The following is an 18,950-nucleotide window of genomic DNA, read 5'->3' on the forward strand; positions in this document are numbered from 1 at the left end:
CTTTTGCCCCTAGACATCACCCCAGTCCATGCCTTAGCTTGTACCCCCAGTTTTTCCTGCTTAGCTTGCCTCCACATCCACACTGCTTTTGCCCCTAGACATCATCCCTATCCATGCCTCTTCCCCTAGCCATAACTCTGCCACCCCTGGAAACTCATGGTGCAGAAACTTTGGTTGCTGACTTTGAGGAACCCTTGGGTTTTGTAGATGGAACTCCATCAAAGGTCTGTGCAGCTCACACACCCTGCTCAAGATATGGTATTGTAGGGTTTCAGCGTGTGTGAATGACGGACAACAGCCTGTGTTTGGACAGATGTAGGCCTTGCTAGAGTGTTTTTAGGCTAGCAGCGACTCCTGTGCACTTGCAAAAGTGGGCGCACAAGCGCCGCATTTTCAACAGTAGCTTCGGTACATTTGGGTATGTTTTTAAAAAACTTTGCACCACTAGGTTAGACGTGGGCCAAACATGGAACGTGTTGGAGGCTGGCAAGCTCCAGAGCCGCTACCAGGTTCCAGCCATTATCACAGGCGTAAAAATGCCAGGCCCCAGGTGTAGCAGGGAAAAAAAAATGCCATCTCAGCCAGGATGGCATCCCTGACCTCGGAGGCACTGTGCTGTCTGTCCCCCAAGCTGATGAGCTTCAGCACCGCCTGCTGACGTCTCCCCACACCAGTGTTTTAGCGTTTGCCGCTAGTAGCTGTGGTGGAGGTTGCAGCGTCGTAGGGTTTCAGTCTACTCCTGCCATGAATTTTGGCCTGGGAGAGGAGATAGGCCACCCCAGTTTGCACCCGGGGAACAGACTCCACCACATTCACCCTGCCTGTCATTAAAGATAAGCACTGCAGCATCCCTGACCACAGGCGCTTGTCCAAGTGTCGGTGGTCAAGTGGACCTTGCAGCAAAGCGCGGAACTAAGGGCCCACCTGATGTTGAGTGACACGTGCTGGTGCAAGGCGGGGACGCCACACCGGGAGAAGTTGAGACAGCTAGGGACGGCATAGTGAGGTGCCACAGTTGCCATCAGGTCCGGGAAGGCGGGAGTTTCAACAAGCCGGAACGCCAACCTCTCCTGGGCCAGCAGTTTAGCGATGTTGGCGTTCTAGGCTTGCGTGGGTGGGTGGTTAGCGGTGTATTTCTGCCGGCGCTCCAATGTCTGAGAGATGGTGGGTTGTTGTAAAGAAGCGCCTGATGGTGCCTTTGATGGTGCAGGAGAAGGAGATAAGACAGAAACAGGGGAGGATGAGGGAGAAGTCAACAAAGTGGCGGAGGCAGATGAAGTGATGTCCTGGCTCGTCCTCTGGAGTGCATCGCCAGCACTGTGAGCAGAGGCAGTGGCATGAACGGCGGGCGACGTTTGTCCTGCCGTTGCTGCCTGCCACTGATTCCATTGCTTGGATTCCAAATGACGGTGCATTGAAGTGGTGGACAGGTTGCTCTTCTCAGGGCCCCTACTCGATTTCGAGAGGCAAATTGTGTAGACGACACTATATCTGTCCTCGGCGCATTCCTTGAAAAAACTCTACACCTTCAAGAAACGTGCCCTCGATGGGGGAGTTTTTCTGGGCTGGGTACAAAAGGGAACATCTTCGGACATTCCGGGTCTGGCCTGGCTTCGGCAAAGCAGCTGACCTCTGCCTCTGGACATGTCTCTGCCTCTAGCTACCCTTTTTGGTGCTGCACCTGCCTCAACATCCACACTACTTTCCCAGCTTGACATCTGCCTTGTCCAGGTGGGGTCGGTGTCCTCGTCGTCCACCACCTCCTCTTCCAACTCCTGTCTCGCCTCCTCCTCCTGCACAATGCGCATGTCAACTGGCTGCCCTGACAGCAACTGCGTCTCATCGTCGTCGATGAGGGTGGGTTGCTGGTCATCCGCCACCAAATCGACCGGAGATGGAATGGAGGAGACTCTAGTGTTTGAGCATCTGGACACAGATACTCGTCTGTTAGGTCCGTGGAATCGCGAAATGGAGGGGCAGGTTGCGGTACAGTCAAAGGAAGGGAGAACAGCTCTGGGGAGCAGGGACAGTTGGGGTTATTGTTCTGGGAAGATTGGGAATTTTGGGTGGAAGGAGGACAAGACTGTTGGGTAAGAGGAGGTAGAGGCTGACTGGCTGGTGGACAATGTGCTTTAAGCGTTATCCGACAGCCATTGCAAGACCTGTTCCTGGTTCTCGGGCCTACTAATCTTTGTACCATTCAGCCTAGTTAATGTGGAACTTTTGTGCAAAGCGCAGAACTTAGGGCCCGCCTGATGTTAAGGGACACACGCTGGTACAAGGCTCAACTCACCCTAAGTGCCAAAAACACTGCTGGTGCAAGGCTCTACTCATGCCAAGGGCCTCAATCTCTGCTGGTAGCTCAGCTTAAGGTCATGTAACTTTGTTTGGAAGGGCTCATGTTAAGGGCTAGAAAAGTGAATTTTGGAAGGTCTTACCACATCACACACACACACACACACACACACACACTCAAAATGACAGTTAAGGGTGAGGGCTTTTGGAATTCCCATTGCCTATTCCATTTGTGATTGTCATGGGGAACGTGATTTAAAGGGGTGGTTGTTACTGTTTGTTGAGCTTAAATTGGGGTTTGTGTCCATCCATTTGGGGAGTAAAGAAGGTTTCCAGGTATTTTCCCACTTTGATAGAGGTTTTTTTGAATGTGGAAAGTGTGTAGTTGTTAGGCAGTGATGTTGGGGTAATAGAGGGTCTTTGGTGTGTTAGATGCCCCCAGGCATGCTTCCCCTGCTGTCCCAGTGTCATTCCAGAGGTGTTGGCATCATTTCCTGGGGTGTCATAGTGGACTTGGTGACCCTCCAGACACGGATTTGGGTTTCCCCCTTAACGAGTATCTGTTCCCCATAGACTATAATGGGGTTCGAAACCCGTTCGAACACACGAACATTGAGCGGCTGTTCGAATCGAATTTCGAACCTCGAACATTTTAGTGTTCGCTCATCTCTATTAATTACCCAGGATGCTAATTTGAAAAACATCCTATAGACCATATGTGTCATTTTTAATTCAATAAAGTCAATAGGCCTTGCAACTTACCATAATAAGTCTTCCAAAATGCGTCCTGTTGAAACATAAATACAGTAAAAGTTAGGTTGACCATAGTGTGAATCTTACCTTGGATTGAATTTAGAAAGCTATCACCTCATAGTATCTGTGGGTTGCCGCAGGGCATAGAGCAGATTATCTGACACAGACCTGCCAGTAACTGATCCCCTGCCATGTACAGTAGCTGCAATCTAAATACAATTTACCAAATCTAATCCTCATGCTGCACAAAAGACCAGGTTTACCTACAGCTTGCAGTTGGTGAAAATACAGGAATGCTGGCAGCCATTAGCAAAGAAATTTTTTTCTGAAAACCAACCCATTTGGGGTCCTTTTTGCTGTAGTGCTATCCGTAATGGCTGGGATACAGTTGGTTCTCCTCAGTTCTGGTGACCCTGTTAAAATTAAGGAAGGCTCGCAAGACTAGGGACAAAAGGTGCCCTGACTCTCCAACTTGTAGGCTAAAAGTGCCATAGGCCTTTGGCCTGCTTCAGTGGTAGGCAACCTTTTTGTTTGGCTTGCTGATTTAAATTGAAAAATCAAAGATGAGGTTCTTGGAGTGCTGAGCAATAATGGTAACGCAAACCATAACACAGGGGTGCTGTCATACTGTGCTCCCAGCCACATGCATTTACCGCTATTTGCCTAGATATACCTGTAGTTTTCCATTAGAAGCAATGTAAGAACATGTGTAATCCACAATTAAGTGGTAAATGTATATGACTGGGAGCAGAGTGAGTAGGGGGTGACACATTATGTATCTGTGTGCCGCATCCATTCCCCGGCCGCCAATAATTTCACTTTTGTGTAAGTGAAACACAATAATTTCAGCCACATTTAAAGGGGTTTTTCGGGCAGAAAATCTTTTTTATTTATTTATTTTTCTATAAAGGACTGTTAGTGCTAGGGATGGTTTAATAAGTACATTCATATACAGTGGCGTAACTAGGAATGGCGGGGCCCAGTGGCGAACTTTTGACAAGGCCCCCCCCCCCCAGCAACACCAACGCCGAAGACCTTGACCGACACCCTCCTACACATTCCTGCGCACTCTATAATGCCCCATAGTGGCCCCTGCACACAGTATTATTCACCATAGTGGCCCTTGCACATAGTATTATCCCCCATAGTAGCCCCTGCACACAGTATTATGCCCCATAGTGGCCCCTCCACACAGTATTATCCCCCATAGTGGCCCCTGCACACAGTATTATGTCCCACTGTGGACACCCATAAACAATTATTATACTCTGGGGTCTTTTCAGACCCCAGAATATAATAATTGGAGACCCAGGGGGAGAAAAACATAAAAAAAACTCTGTTACTCACCTATCTCCCGGCTCCTATGCTGTCGGCCTCCGAAGTAGTCCATCTTCAATGACGTCAGACGTCACATGACCCGGGACGCAGGCCGGGGTCATGAGATGTCAGACAACTAGGCCGAAGCCTGCCCGGATCGTGGAGAGGTAAGTAACAGTGGTTTTTATGCTTCTTACCTCTCCCGGGCCGCCGATCATTATACTCGGGGGTCCGAAAAGACCCCCCAAGTATAATGATAGCAGCAGTAGCGGCTGTCAACGGGCCCCTAAAGTCCCGGGCCCTGTGGCAGCTGCCTCTGCTGCTACAGCGGTAGTTACGCCACTGCGCATATACCTTTAGCAGTTATTGGAGTGATTTCTGTGTGTGTCTGGCAGCTGCTGCATCCTCTGTATTTGTTTACATGCTGTTACCTTCCTGTATAACTGCTGCACTAACTCCCTCTCACTCAGCAAACCCCTCCTCCTCTCTCGCCCCATTACAAGACCCTGCCTCTCACAAGCTTAGCCCCCTAGTGATGATGCTGAGCTGTGAGGAACGTTCCCCCCCCCCCCAAGTACAAGTCCATGGACGAGTACTGTCAAGAAGGATGTTCCTTGCCGCCCAGTGATAATACTGGGTGGTAAGGAATGTCCTTCTGACAGTGGGGATATTTTGAGGAATATGATAGGGTTATTTGCTATTAATATGAGGCACATGGAGTTACTAAAACAAAAGTAATAACCCCAAATGCCTGATATTAATAGGAATAGAAACTCCAGCTTGTACCTGTTTTTGATTTTTTTTCTCCTTCTCCTCTTCTTTTCAGGGAGGCAGACAGCAAGAGCTCATCACTGTAGAAGGCGGGGTCCTTGTGCTGTGCTCGGATGAGCTCCGCCTCCTGGGCACATTGGTGGGCGAGGGGGCAGAAAAAGAAGGGGGAGCGTCCTATATCTCAGCTCTAGCAGAGCACTGAAGGGACGCTCTCTCTTCATTTGATTCATGCAGGTCCTTTGCGTGCTGCTGTGCCAGCAAAATATGCCACACATGCCAAGAGTTGCAAGCGTACCAGTTGCCAACCCCTGGCCTACATCATCTTAGGCAGAGGCACGATATCTATGTCCCTGTGCAGGCAGCACAAATCCTAACAGTGGTTCCAGCTCCTTTAGGAAAAAGAAATAGTCACCACTTGGGGTCTGGAAGAATAGGCTGTGGCTGGGAGTGTCAGTGGAGCAGTGGCATGTGAGTATCATTTTTATTGTTTTTTGCTACGTTAACATAAGAGGACATTGGAGGAAATAATATACAAGAGCATCAGGGCATGTTGGGGGAGTAACTATATTTATGGGACATTAATAATAATAATAACTTTTTACATAGCGCCAACATATTCCGCAGCACTTTACAAATCAGAAAACTCATGATAAGATAATTTTTGACAATGTATTACAATGTAACCAATAAATTAACATAACAAACAATAGGAGTGAAGACCCTGCTTGCCAGAGCTTACAATAGGGGCTGTAGGGAAATATTAATAAAATGGAATATCAAGTGACATTAGAGGGATAATAATATAAGAGGGGGAATCAGGGAAATATTAATACAAAGGGGCATAATTTATATAAGGGGAAAATTAATGTGAGGGACACAGGACACCCTGTGAGACTGGCACCTTGTGCTTCCATGTCGCCGTAGCAAGGTGTGGGCACCTGGAAAGTTTTCACAGAGTGTTTTTCACGCCGATCAAAAATGCCAAGCAGAACCTGCTGTTAAAAAATGTAATCCCACCCCTAGGTGCGAAATGGATAGAACCACTGCTGATTTTCTGATGAAATATATGAGGCGGACCCACCTTGTGGAAACCCAGCCTCATAGTCAAATGATTTTGGATATTTTCTTTTGTGTGTTCTTTGCTTTGATGTATGTAGAAACTCTTTAGCCCTTGGAAACTTATATTTTTTTTTACAAATTTCATGAGGAAAGTTTTATTTTTAAAAATTTGCATGCCAAATAATCGTAAAAGAAATAGTGGCCCACAGTAAGAACTCACAGTTTTATCTGTGTCCTCAAATGTTTCTCTCGCTTCTTCATATTTACATATTTCCTCTAGGCATTCTCTTTCTAAATCTCCTTTCCGAAGTTCCTCTATAAACATGAAATTGGCCCTCTTGGCTCTTTGTATCACCTGGTTAGCATTTTCACTGGATATGAAAACTGTATAGAGAAAGCATTATTGTTACGTTAGGTATTTCTGCATTACAGCGTTATACAATAACACTAAGCAAATAATATATTCATTAAAGGGGTTGTCCAGGTAAAACAATTATATTTAAAATAGACTGGGAGAGGTAAAAAAAATAAAATCATACTAAGGAGGCGTTCACACTACCGTCATTGTCCGACAGGTAGTGTCCGCTGCTAATGTCTGTTCAAAATCTTGCACGGACATTAGCAGCGGACACTAGCTGTGTCCGTGACATTTTTCATTCATTGAAATGGCGATCGGGTGCGTTGTTTTACACTCCGTGCCTGTCCTTAACTGTCCGTTCCTAAAGATGTCCGACTTTTCCAGCGGACAGAAAAACCCGACATGTAGGTTTTTTCTGTCTCTATTATACCTATGAAGAAAACACCAGCATTTCCGCAGGTATAATTGACATGCTGCGATTTACAAAACTGCAAGTGTTTACGAAATTGCAGCATTTCCACTGCAGATATTTTTCTGTAACATGTGGATGGGATTAGCCAGAATCCTATTCACTTTGCAGGTACTATAAAACGCTGTGGCCAAAATCTCCTGCTTTTGTACAGCACCATGGAATTAATATAATGTACAGCACCATGGAATTAATATAATGTACATCGCCATGGAATTAATATAATGTACAGCACCATGGAATTAATATAATGTACTGCACCATGGAATTAATATAATGTACAGCGCCATGGAATTAATATAATGTACAGCACCATGGAATTAATATAATGTACTGTACCATAGAATTAATATAATGTACAGCACCATGGAATTAATATAATGTACAGCGCCATGGAATTAATATAATGTACAGCATCATGGAATTAATATAATGTACAGCACCATGGAATTAATATAATGTACAGCACCATGGAATTAATATAATGTACTGTACCATAGAATTAATATAATGTACAGCACCACGGAATTAATATAATGTACTGTACCATAGAATTAATATAACGTACAGCACCATGGAATTAATATAACGTACAGCACCATGGAATTAATATAACGTACAGCACCATGGAATTAATATAATGTACAGCACCATGGAATTAATATAATGTACTGTACCATAGAATTAATATAATGTACCGCACCATGGAATTAATATAGTGTACAGCGCCATGGAATTAATATAGTGTACAGCGCCATGGAATTAATATAATGTACAGCGCCATGGAATTAATATAATGTACAGCACCATGGAATTAATATAATAATGTACCGCACCATGGAATTAATATAATGTACAGCACCACGGAATTAATATAATGTACAGCGCCATGGAATTAATATAATGTACCACACTATGGAATTAATATAATATACAGCATCATGGAATTAATATAATGTACAGCACCATGGAATTAATATAATAATGTACAGCACCATGGAATTAATATTATAATGTACAGCACCATGGAATTAATATAATGTACAGCACCATAGAATTAATATAATAATGTACAGCACCATGGAATTAATATAATGTACCACACCATGGAATTAATATAATGTACAGCACCATGGAATTAATATAATGTACCACACCATGGAATTAATATAATGTACAGCGCCATGGAATTAATATAATGTACAGCACCATGGAATATAATGTACAGCGCCATGGAATTAATATAATGTACAGCACCATGGAATTAATATAATGTACAGCACCATGGAGTTAATATAATGTACAGCACCATGGAGTTAATATAATGTACAGCACCATGGAATTAATATAATAATGTACAGCACCATGGAATTAATATAATGTACTGCACCATGGAATTAATATAATGTACCGCACCATGGAATTAATATAATGTACAGAGCCATGGAATTAATATAATGTACAGCACCATAGAATTAATATAATGTACAGCATCATGGAATTAATATAATGTACAGAGCCATGGAATTAATATAATGTACAGCGCCATGGAAGTAATATAATGTACAGCGCCATGGAATTAATATAATGTACAGCGCCATGGAATTAATATAATGTACAGCATCATGGAATTAATATAATGTACTGCACCATGGAATTAATATAATGTACAGCACCATGGAATTAATATAGTGTACAGCACCATGGAATTAATATAGTGTACAGCACCATGGAATTAATATAATGTACCGCACCATGGAATTAATATAGTGTACAGCACCATGGAATTAATATAATGTACAGCACCATGGAATTAATATAGCGTACAGGACCATGGAATTAATATAGCGTACAGCACCATGGAATTAATATAGCGTACAGCACCATGGAATTAATATAGTGTACAGCACCATGGAATTAATATAGTGTACAGCACCATGGAATTAATATAATGTACAGCGCCATGGAATTAATATAATGTTCAGCGCCATGGAATTAATATAATGTACTGCACCATGGAATTAATATAATGTACCGCACCATGGAATTAATATAGTGTACAGCGCCATGGAATTAATATAATGTACAGCGCCATGGAATTAATATAATGTACAGCACCATGGAATTAATATAATAATGTACCGCACCATGGAATTAATATAGTGTACAGCGCCATGGAATTAATATAATGTACCACACTATGGAATTAATATAATATACAGCATCATGGAATTAATATAATGTACAGCACCATGGAATTAATATAATAATGTACAGCACCATGGAATTAATATTATAATGTACAGCACCATGGAATTAATATAATGTACAGCACCATAGAATTAATATAATAATGTACAGCACCATGGAATTAATATAATGTACAGCCCCATGGAATTAATATAATGTACCACACCATGGAATTAATATAATGTACAGCGCCATGGAATTAATATAATGTACAGCACCATGGAATATAATGTACAGCGCCATGGAATATAATGTACAGCACCATGGAATTAATATAATGTACAGCACCATGGAGTTAATATAATGTACAGCACCATGGAATTAATATAATGTACCGCACCATGGAATTAATATAATGTACAGAGCCATGGAATTAATATAATGTACAGCACCATAGAATTAATATAATGTACAGCATCATGGAATTAATATAATGTACAGAGCCATGGAATTAATATAATGTACAGCGCCATGGAAGTAATATAATGTACAGCGCCATGGAATTAATATAATGTACAGCGCCATGGAATTAATATAATGTACAGCATCATGGAATTAATATAATGTACTGCACCATGGAATTAATATAATGTACAGCACCATGGAATTAATATAGTGTACAGCACCATGGAATTAATATAGTGTACAGCACCATGGAATTAATATAATGTACCGCACCATGGAATTAATATAGTGTACAGCACCATGGAATTAATATAATGTACAGCACCATGGAATTAATATAGCGTACAGCACCATGGAATTAATATAGCGTACAGCACCATGGAATTAATATAGCGTACAGCACCATGGAATTAATATAGTGTACAGCACCATGGAATTAATATAGTGTACAGCACCATGGAATTAATATAATGTACAGCGCCATGGAATTAATATAATGTTCAGCGCCATGGAATTAATATAATGTACTGCACCATGGAATTAATATAATGTACCGCACCATGGAATTAATATAGTGTACAGCGCCATGGAATTAATATAATGTACAGCGCCATGGAATTAATATAATGTACAGCACCATGGAATTAATATAATAATGTACCGCACCATGGAATTAATATAATGTACAGCACCACGGAATTAATATAATGTACAGCGCCATGGAATTAATATAATATACAGCATCATGGAATTAATATAATGTACAGCACCATGGAATTAATATAATAATGTACAGCACCATGGAATTAATATAATAATGTACAGCACCATGGAATTAATATTATAATGTACAGCACCATGGAATTAATATAATGTACAGCACCATAGAATTAATATAATAATGTACAGCACCATGGAATTAATATAATGTACAGCCCCATGGAATTAATATAATGTACCACACCATGGAATTAATATAATGTACAGCGCCATGGAATTAATATAATGTACAGCACCATGGAATATAATGTACAGCGCCATGGAATATAATGTACAGCACCATGGAATTAATATAATGTACAGCACCATGGAGTTAATATAATGTACAGCACCATGGAGTTAATATAATGTACAGCACCATGGAATTAATATAATAATGTACAGCACCATGGAATTAATATAATGTACTGCACCATGGAATTAATATAATGTACTGCACCATGGAATTAATATAATGTACTGCACCATGGAATTAATATAATAATGTACCGCAACATGGAATTAATATAATGTACCATACCATGGAATTAATATAATGTACTGCACCATGGAATTAATATAATGTACTGCACCATGGAATTAATATAATGTACAGCACCATGGAATTAATATAATGTACCATACCATGGAATTAATATAATGTACAGCACCATGGAATTAATATAATGTACAGCACCATGGAATTAATATAATAATGTACCGCACCATGGAATTAATATAATGTACCGCACCATGGAATTAATATAATGTACCGCACCATGGAATTAATGGTGCTCTATAAATAAATAATAATAATGATAAAAAGACTTAAAAGAGTCCTTAAAAAATATATATAATTAAGCTAGCCACAGATGTAAAGATTCTCCTAAAGATTTAGTGAGCTTTGATTATTAGTCAGGGAAGGTCTAAAGAGATATTATCATTGATTTAGACAATTGTCCTTGTCACTTTATTTATATTGTGTGAAATATTGAATTTTTGTTTTTACTACAGTATATTTAGCAATAAAAACTACAACCATAGTTTTTACTATTAATGACCAAGAAAAATGCTAAAGCACAAATGATAAATTTCCTGAGCAATCAGACAGATTTACATTGTTGAAATCAATTGCTTTTTTTTCAATAGCTGCAATTACTATTTGTACTTTTTATTACATGTCATTTTCATATAATATTCTTCTTGAAATCAAGATAAATAAATAAATAAAATAAATAAAATCGTACCTGTTTGTTCAGTCTGCTGGATGAGGAGTATTAGGAAGGAGATGCACAATGTCTGCACAGAATTTGCCATTTTGCTCTCTTGGTAAAATTGGAATGTTGTTTTAAGAGCTGATAAATGGCAGGTTTTTTTTTTTTTTTTTTGTAAAGTTCGAAGATCAGGGTCCAGTGAATGTACACGAACAGGGCAAGAACTTTGCCTAGTGGGAAGGACACTAACATATTTGTGATCAGAGAAAACATATAATGGTACACATGTAGTTAACGTGATGTCTGCTGTTAGGGGGGATTTTCTAGAGCGGAAAGCAAAGCCCTGGCAGCAGCAAAAACTGCTCTAAGGCCGGGGCCCCACGGGACATAAACGCCGTGATTTGTGTGGGAAAAATCGTGGTGTTTTATAGTGCAAGCATGCGAATCCCATGCCCACTTTGCGGAAAAAAAATGCAGTGCGGACACGCACCGATTTGTAAAGCCATTGCGGCTTTGCAAATCGCAGCATGTCAATTATATCTACGGAAACGGCGGCGGCTTTCCCATAGATATAATTGTAACAGAAAGTCCGCGGAGGAAAACTCTGCAAACTTACTGTTGAAAGCGCTGCGGAAAGAACCGCAGTGCGTTCATGCCGTGGTTCTTTCCGCAGCGCTTTAGAGCTGCGATTATGGCCCGTGACCTTTTCAGCTAATTTGCAAAAGGATAAAACACTGATTTCCATGAATATGGAGCTGCAATACAGAATAAGAATGGCATTTTTGGAAAGTGTAGAAGCTGCCCTACAAGTTGCGATCATCAGTTTGATACCAATTTTCCTGCTAACAGATCCCTGTAATAAACATACAAATATTTCATACCTATCAAACACCCTTGGCCTTTCTTGATATTTGAATCATTCAATCACAGAGGATTTATGTTTTTTTTATACTGATGAAAAAAGATATTCTAATGTCAAAGTAAAATATATCAACTAGATATCAGATTATTAGTGAAATGACAGCAGCATAATATAAAAGTACAGTATAAAACCAAACATATAAAGAATAACTGATATCTACAAGTACCAGTCAGGATAAGGTTATTTTTTATTTTTTAGGCAGTACATGACAACTGCTCAGGATCTGAACATGCAGCTATGGTGGAGTAGCCATTGTTCTGCAGACATGTAATGGAACTTGTGGAACTTGCTAAGTACATGCCTTAAATTAGAGGGATTCTATCATTAAAAAAAAGTTTTTAAACTTATAGCATGTAGGAATAGTCTTTACAAAGGCTATTCATCTCTTACCTTTATTTTGCAGGCCCTGGCCACCGTTTTTTAATTTTTCTCTTTTCTTTATTATGCTAATTGTGCTCAGAGCACAGCTTCGTCATCAATTCCAGCGCCCCCTCTGTCTTCTGTTCCTGACATGTCTCCTCCTCTTTGCTCCTCTTAGATGAAACCACCACAAAATGGCTAGCGGAGCAGCAGACCTTGCATGTTCCATCGGCCATTTTACTATGGTCTCTTACATGAGACCACCACAGAATGGGCAATGGAACATGTACAGTTGGCTCTGTCCAAACCAAAGAGGTGGAGACGCGTCACAAACAGAAGAAAGAGGTGGCACCGGAATCGACGACGAAGCTGTGCTCTGAACACAATTAGCATAATGGAGAAAAGAAGAAAAATTCAAAACCGGTGGCGAGAACCTGTAAAATAAAGGTAAGAGATGAATAGACTTTCTAAAGGGTATTCCTATGTGCTTTTAGTTTAAAAAAGTTTTTCTTTGATGATAGAATCCCTTTAAGGCTACTAAAGCCATCAATATTCATACAATAATATTTCATACTTTGTGATCAGCAGTGATCAATTTTCTTTCTTAATACCCTAAAACATCACATGGTTTGATATGTAAATATTGTTATAGTTATGAAGTATAGGTCTAAAGGTGTTGTAAGGTAGTATTAGGTATTTTGCAGTAGAGATTCACCTGGAATTTAGCACACAACACTGTCCTTTTCACCTATTATCAGTTTTCTTTCCTTTCTAATAATCCAGCCCATATAAAAGATTAGTAAATCTAGTACATACAATGAGGCACAAAAGTAGGAACTGAAGCAGAAATCTAACAAGACCAAAAACATTTCACTCTTTGTCCCTGGTTGCATATTGATCTGACTCTGTTTACTTGTGTACCTAGCTAATGTCCTTAGTCAGTCCATGACCTTAGCTTGCATTACATTATTTGAGTAGGGGGTTACTATCACAGTTTCTTAATGTTTGCCAACTGTTATTCACAATTTCCTCTAGAGCTGTGTCTCTTAGTGCACAATTAAAACATTTTATTAAAACTGCACATCTTACTCTAGGTTCATACCTGCACTTGAGTTTCTGTTCTTTGGGTCGCTTGAGAACGCAAAAAACGGAAACCCAATCCGCTTAAAAAGCAGGTAACTACGGAAACCCATAGAGTATAATGGGGTCAGCCAGATTTCCACCCGAAAAATGAAGAGAGAAGTTGCAATCTGACATTCTTTAAGCTGATTTGTGGATGGAAACACCGAATGTAGATCAGGCGCAGGTGTGAACCTAGTCTTAGATGTGCAGTTTTCCTCATCCATCAGTTTATATCACCTAAATCATAACAGTAATTAAAGGAGTTTTTCAGGACTTAAAGGGGCTGTCTGGGGAGTATTAATTTAATTGCATTGTCCTGTGGATGTTAAGGATGGACTCAGGGGTCGTGAAGTCACTGGATTCCCCAATCTCAGTGGAAATTATTTACTGGTGCTATTGGGGCTGGATCTACTATAGTCAGTCAGCCCACATGACACAGGTAATTACCTGCGAGATCAGGAATCAGGTTGATCTTATGACCTGGGAGTTGTGAGATTGCTGGGTCCATCATCAGCATCCTCAGACACAGGCAATTAAATTAATAGATCCCAGACAACCTCTCTATATATTGATGTCCTCTCCTTAGGATGACTGCTGATCAGATATTGATGACCCACTCCTTTGAATTGTAGCAATTGCTTGTGTCTGTGGGGTTACCATGGAGGAAAATTGCTTGTCTAATAGGTTATTACAGAGTTGGAGAAGAATTACTTTTGTGTGAGGGGTTATTGCAGGGAAGGTGGGGATTTGCTCATATCTGAGGAGCTATTGCAGGTTTTTAAGGGAATTACTTATGCCTGAGCATACCTCCCAACTTTTAAAGGACAGAAAGATTGAAAAAATGGGGGTGTGCTATGCGCACCATGACAAATTGACTCCACCCATTCCCTTCCATTTCTCTTTGGGTACACCCTGCACTCCACATCTCTTCCCCCATAGTACACCTTACAACCCACATCTCCACCCACAGTACAATCATGCACCCCAGATCTCTCCCCCCACAGTACACCTCACAGCCCACATCTCTTCCCGCCACACAGTACACCATGTACCCCACATCTCTCACCCCACACAATACACCCCGCACCCAAATTCTCCCACACACACAGTACACCATGCACCCCACATCTCTCCCACCACAGTACACCCTGCACCCCACATCTTCCCCTACACATACAGTACACCCTGCACCCCATATCTCTCCCCCACAGTACACTCTGCACCCCACATCTCCCCCCCACACATGGTACTTGCTGCACCCCACATCTCTGCCCCCACACAGTACACCCTGTACCCCATATATATCTCTCAGTACATCATCTTTCCCCACCTGTCTCTCCCCCACAATACACCTTACATTCCACATCCCCCTCTCACACAGTCCACCCTGCACCCCACATTTCTCCCATCACATCTCCCCCCCACAGTTCACCCTGCCCACCCATTTCTTCCCTCTCCACACTACACCCTGACCCTCACATCTCTCTCCCCCACAGTATGCCAGGCACCCAACACCTCTCTGTCTTCCTCCACTGCACGGGATACAACTTTTCTTCATGTGGAAGGACCTTCCTACAATCAAAGACATGCCTACCCAGTCACATGACTGTGACCATTTGATGTCAGAAAGTCCTTACAGCAGTGTAAAATCAGGAATTGTCCAGCCGGATCCGGGACGGTTAGGAGCTATGCCTAAGGGGTACTGTTTACTTTAAAGGAAGCAATTGTTGGGACTGAAGTCAGATGTAAAATATATATACAGTGCAGAAAAAAAGTTTGGACACACCTTCTCATTCAAAGAGATTTCTGTATTTTCATGATTATGAAAATTGTAGATTCACACTGAAGGCATCAAAACTATGAATTAACACATGTGGAATTATATATTTAACAAAAAAGTGTGAAACAACTAAAAATATGTCTTATATTTTAGGTTCTTCAAAATATCCACCTTTTGCTTTGATTACTGCGTTACACAGTCTTGGCATTCTCTTGAGCTTAAAGAGGTAGTCACCTGAAATGGTCTTCCAACAGTCTTGAAGGAGTTCCTAGAGATGCTTAGCACTTGTTGGCCCTTTTGCCTTCACTCTGCGGTCCAGCTCACCCCAAACCATCTCGATTGGGTTCAGGTCTGCTGACTGTGGAGGCCAGGTCATCTGGCGTAGCACCCCATCAATCTCCTTCTTGGTCAAACAGCCCTTACACAGCCTGGAGGTGTGTTTGGGGTCATTGCCCTGTTGAAAAATAAACGATGGTCCAACTATACGCAAATCAGATGGAATAGCATGCTGCTGCAAGATGCTGTGGTAGCCATGCTGGTTCAGTATGCATTAGATTTTGAATAAATTCCCAACAGTGTCACCAGCAAAGCACCCCCACACCATCACACCTCCTCCTCCATGCTTCCATTGTCCATTTGTTTAGCTAAAAGAATCCTCTTATAGCTATCCTCCAGTTCATTCAATCCTTTGACGTTTTTGCTAACGTATCAGGACAAAGACGCTGCCACCCTAGGTTGGGTTATAGGTGCTTTAAGTGGTTGTGACATTTCACAACCATCTAAGGTAAAAGGCCAATCAGGACCTATCAAGAATCCACAGATGTGTTATACAAATTTACACTATTGTGCCGATCGGCGTTTCTCTTTTTTTTTTTTTTTTTTTTTTTTGAGCTTACTCTGACCATTCTCACTGATCCATCAATAGAATCATGCCTATAAGAGATCCAATAAAATGGATTACCTTCAGGTTTACACTGGGTACTCTTTCCTGGCCGAGTACACACCACTATCATTATGTAGTCTAACTCTATTTTAGCTTGGAAAGGATATATAGAAAAAGCGGGAAAGGACAGAGCGCTAATGGCAGCAAATTCTAAATAGACTTGAGTAAAAAATCACAATGTGGATGGTTAAGATGAAATGGTTCTGTTTATTGCTCTAAGGACATGAACAACAGTTTAAAATGGCTACATGTTTCGACACCGGGCGGGTGTCTTCTTCAGGCCAAGCAGGAGGTGTCCAGCAATAGCCTAAGAACCAAATTCTGTGGACTGTATATATATATATATATATATATATATATATATATATATATATATATACAGTATATATGGACACACCTTCTCATTCAAAGTTTTCTGTATTTTTATGACTATGAAAATTGTAGATTCACACTGAAGGCATCAAAACTATGAATTAACACGTGGAATTATATACTTAACAAAAAAGTGTGAAACAACTGAAAATATGTCTTATAGGTTTCAAAGTAGCCACCTATTACTTTGATTACTGCTTTGCACAGTCTTGGCATTCTCTTAACATAGTCTGCCCAATAAAGACAAGGTACTGAGCCCTTCTGACTGCTGTTGCCTCGCCTCTGGCTGTAGCTGTCACTTTGATCGATGGTGCTCTGCTCCATAACTATGCTGGCTGCGGGTAGTAGATGTGGCCTGTGCATCCAGCATTTTGTGTTGTACTGTCACTGCTACCCTCCAGAGAAGCAGCAGCTGATAATGGCAGCCCCAATGTGCCCATATATAGGATAAGGTGCCAGTGTATTTATAGTTGTATGTATCAGGTTGTGAAATGATTCTGTATATTTCCATAGAAACTTTATATCATATGACTAACATTTTTTGCACTTATTAGGAGTAAAATCTAAATACATATGAAAAACTAGCTTTTTACAGCAAAATGTTATCAGGATTTAGCAAGTAACACATATATTGCAGAAATAAAACTTAGTTATACTTAGGCTACATTCACATCTGCATTGGAGTCTCCATCACAGTGTCCATCAGAAATCACTGGGTGAAAAAATTCTGCAAGCCCGACTTTTCATCTGTCACTTTAATTAAAAATAAAAAAACAAACGGCTGACAGACTCCATTATATTGAGGTCCTATGGGATCCATTGCTGTCCATTTTCCATAGGACAAGACAGATGTCAACATAGCATTATCTAAAGTGACAGATGTAGGCAATAAATATACTGTATATCACCTTAGTCCTGTTTCAGCTCATTTACTGATACAATTAGGTGTGACTTAAATGGTCACTAACTTTTCAGACTTTAGTATCATTTGATGCTATTTAAAAATGTTCTACATTTCTCTGGGCAGACCGATCTCCCTGGCTAAGTAGCAGATCATATGGTCTTGTGTGGCCAAATCATCAACATTCATAAAGTTTCATGAGACCCAGTATAAACTCCTGATGTATTGGTACCATACCCTGGTGCTGCTGCCCACCGTTAACTCACGGTCTGTTGGAGATGCCTCTCTGAGAAGGGCATGTTATATTACATTGCTCTTCAATCTACACTTTTTGGATAGAGGTTAAGGTGTTGATGCGTTTTTACTTCAGGGTGTTCCACTAGATCCTCTCATTTGCTTGTTTAATCTACTCCCCCCCCCCTCTCCTGACGCCTTGGCAAAACAAACCTCTAAACTTTTCTTATACTGTGCACCCACCCACAGGTCCTGCTCTTGTGGCTTGTATCAGCGATGTGCATTGCTTGAAATACCTCACCACCACACTTAACAACGCCATGGAGGCCTCCCAATCAATCTAGTCCTTGTGAGATACAAGTGATATCCTCCATGGTCTCTGATCGCTTTCTCCCCACCCTTCCTTTTTGTTGTCTCCCCCATGTCCGTAATGTTCTGTGTTATAGCTACCCAAGCAGCATTTTTCTCTCCACATGTGGAAACCAAGCAGAAACTACACGGACCCTATTATAGTCTATGGGGTCCATGTGGTTTCTTAGCTAACTGTTTTGTAATGCATATAGGTTTCCATTCAGGGGATCCCCAAGTGGACTCCCTGAACAGAATAACGAACACATATGTGAACCAGGCCTAAGAGACAAGCTAAGACACAAAAGACACATCACA

The 18,950-nt window shown here is 41.1% G+C and overlaps 1 protein-coding gene across 1 annotated transcript in view; it reads right to left on the reverse strand.

Annotated features, from left to right (window-relative positions):
* Positions 1-11,753, reverse strand: part of PROZ (protein Z, vitamin K dependent plasma glycoprotein) — a 31,562-nt gene extending 19,809 nt beyond the window's left edge. The window contains exons 1-3 of the mRNA XM_075262824.1: positions 11,684-11,753; positions 6,416-6,579; positions 3,058-3,082 (exon numbers count right to left, since the gene is read on the reverse strand). Of these exons, the coding sequence (XP_075118925.1) occupies positions 3,058-3,082; positions 6,416-6,579; positions 11,684-11,753 (259 nt within the window). The remainder of the gene's footprint in view (positions 1-3,057; positions 3,083-6,415; positions 6,580-11,683) is intronic.
* Between the last annotated feature and the right edge of the window lie 7,197 nt (positions 11,754-18,950).

The sequence above is a fragment of the Leptodactylus fuscus genome, chromosome 2 (assembly GCF_031893055.1).
Source record: "Leptodactylus fuscus isolate aLepFus1 chromosome 2, aLepFus1.hap2, whole genome shotgun sequence".
In the NCBI taxonomy this organism is placed as follows: domain Eukaryota; kingdom Metazoa; phylum Chordata; class Amphibia; order Anura; family Leptodactylidae; genus Leptodactylus; species Leptodactylus fuscus.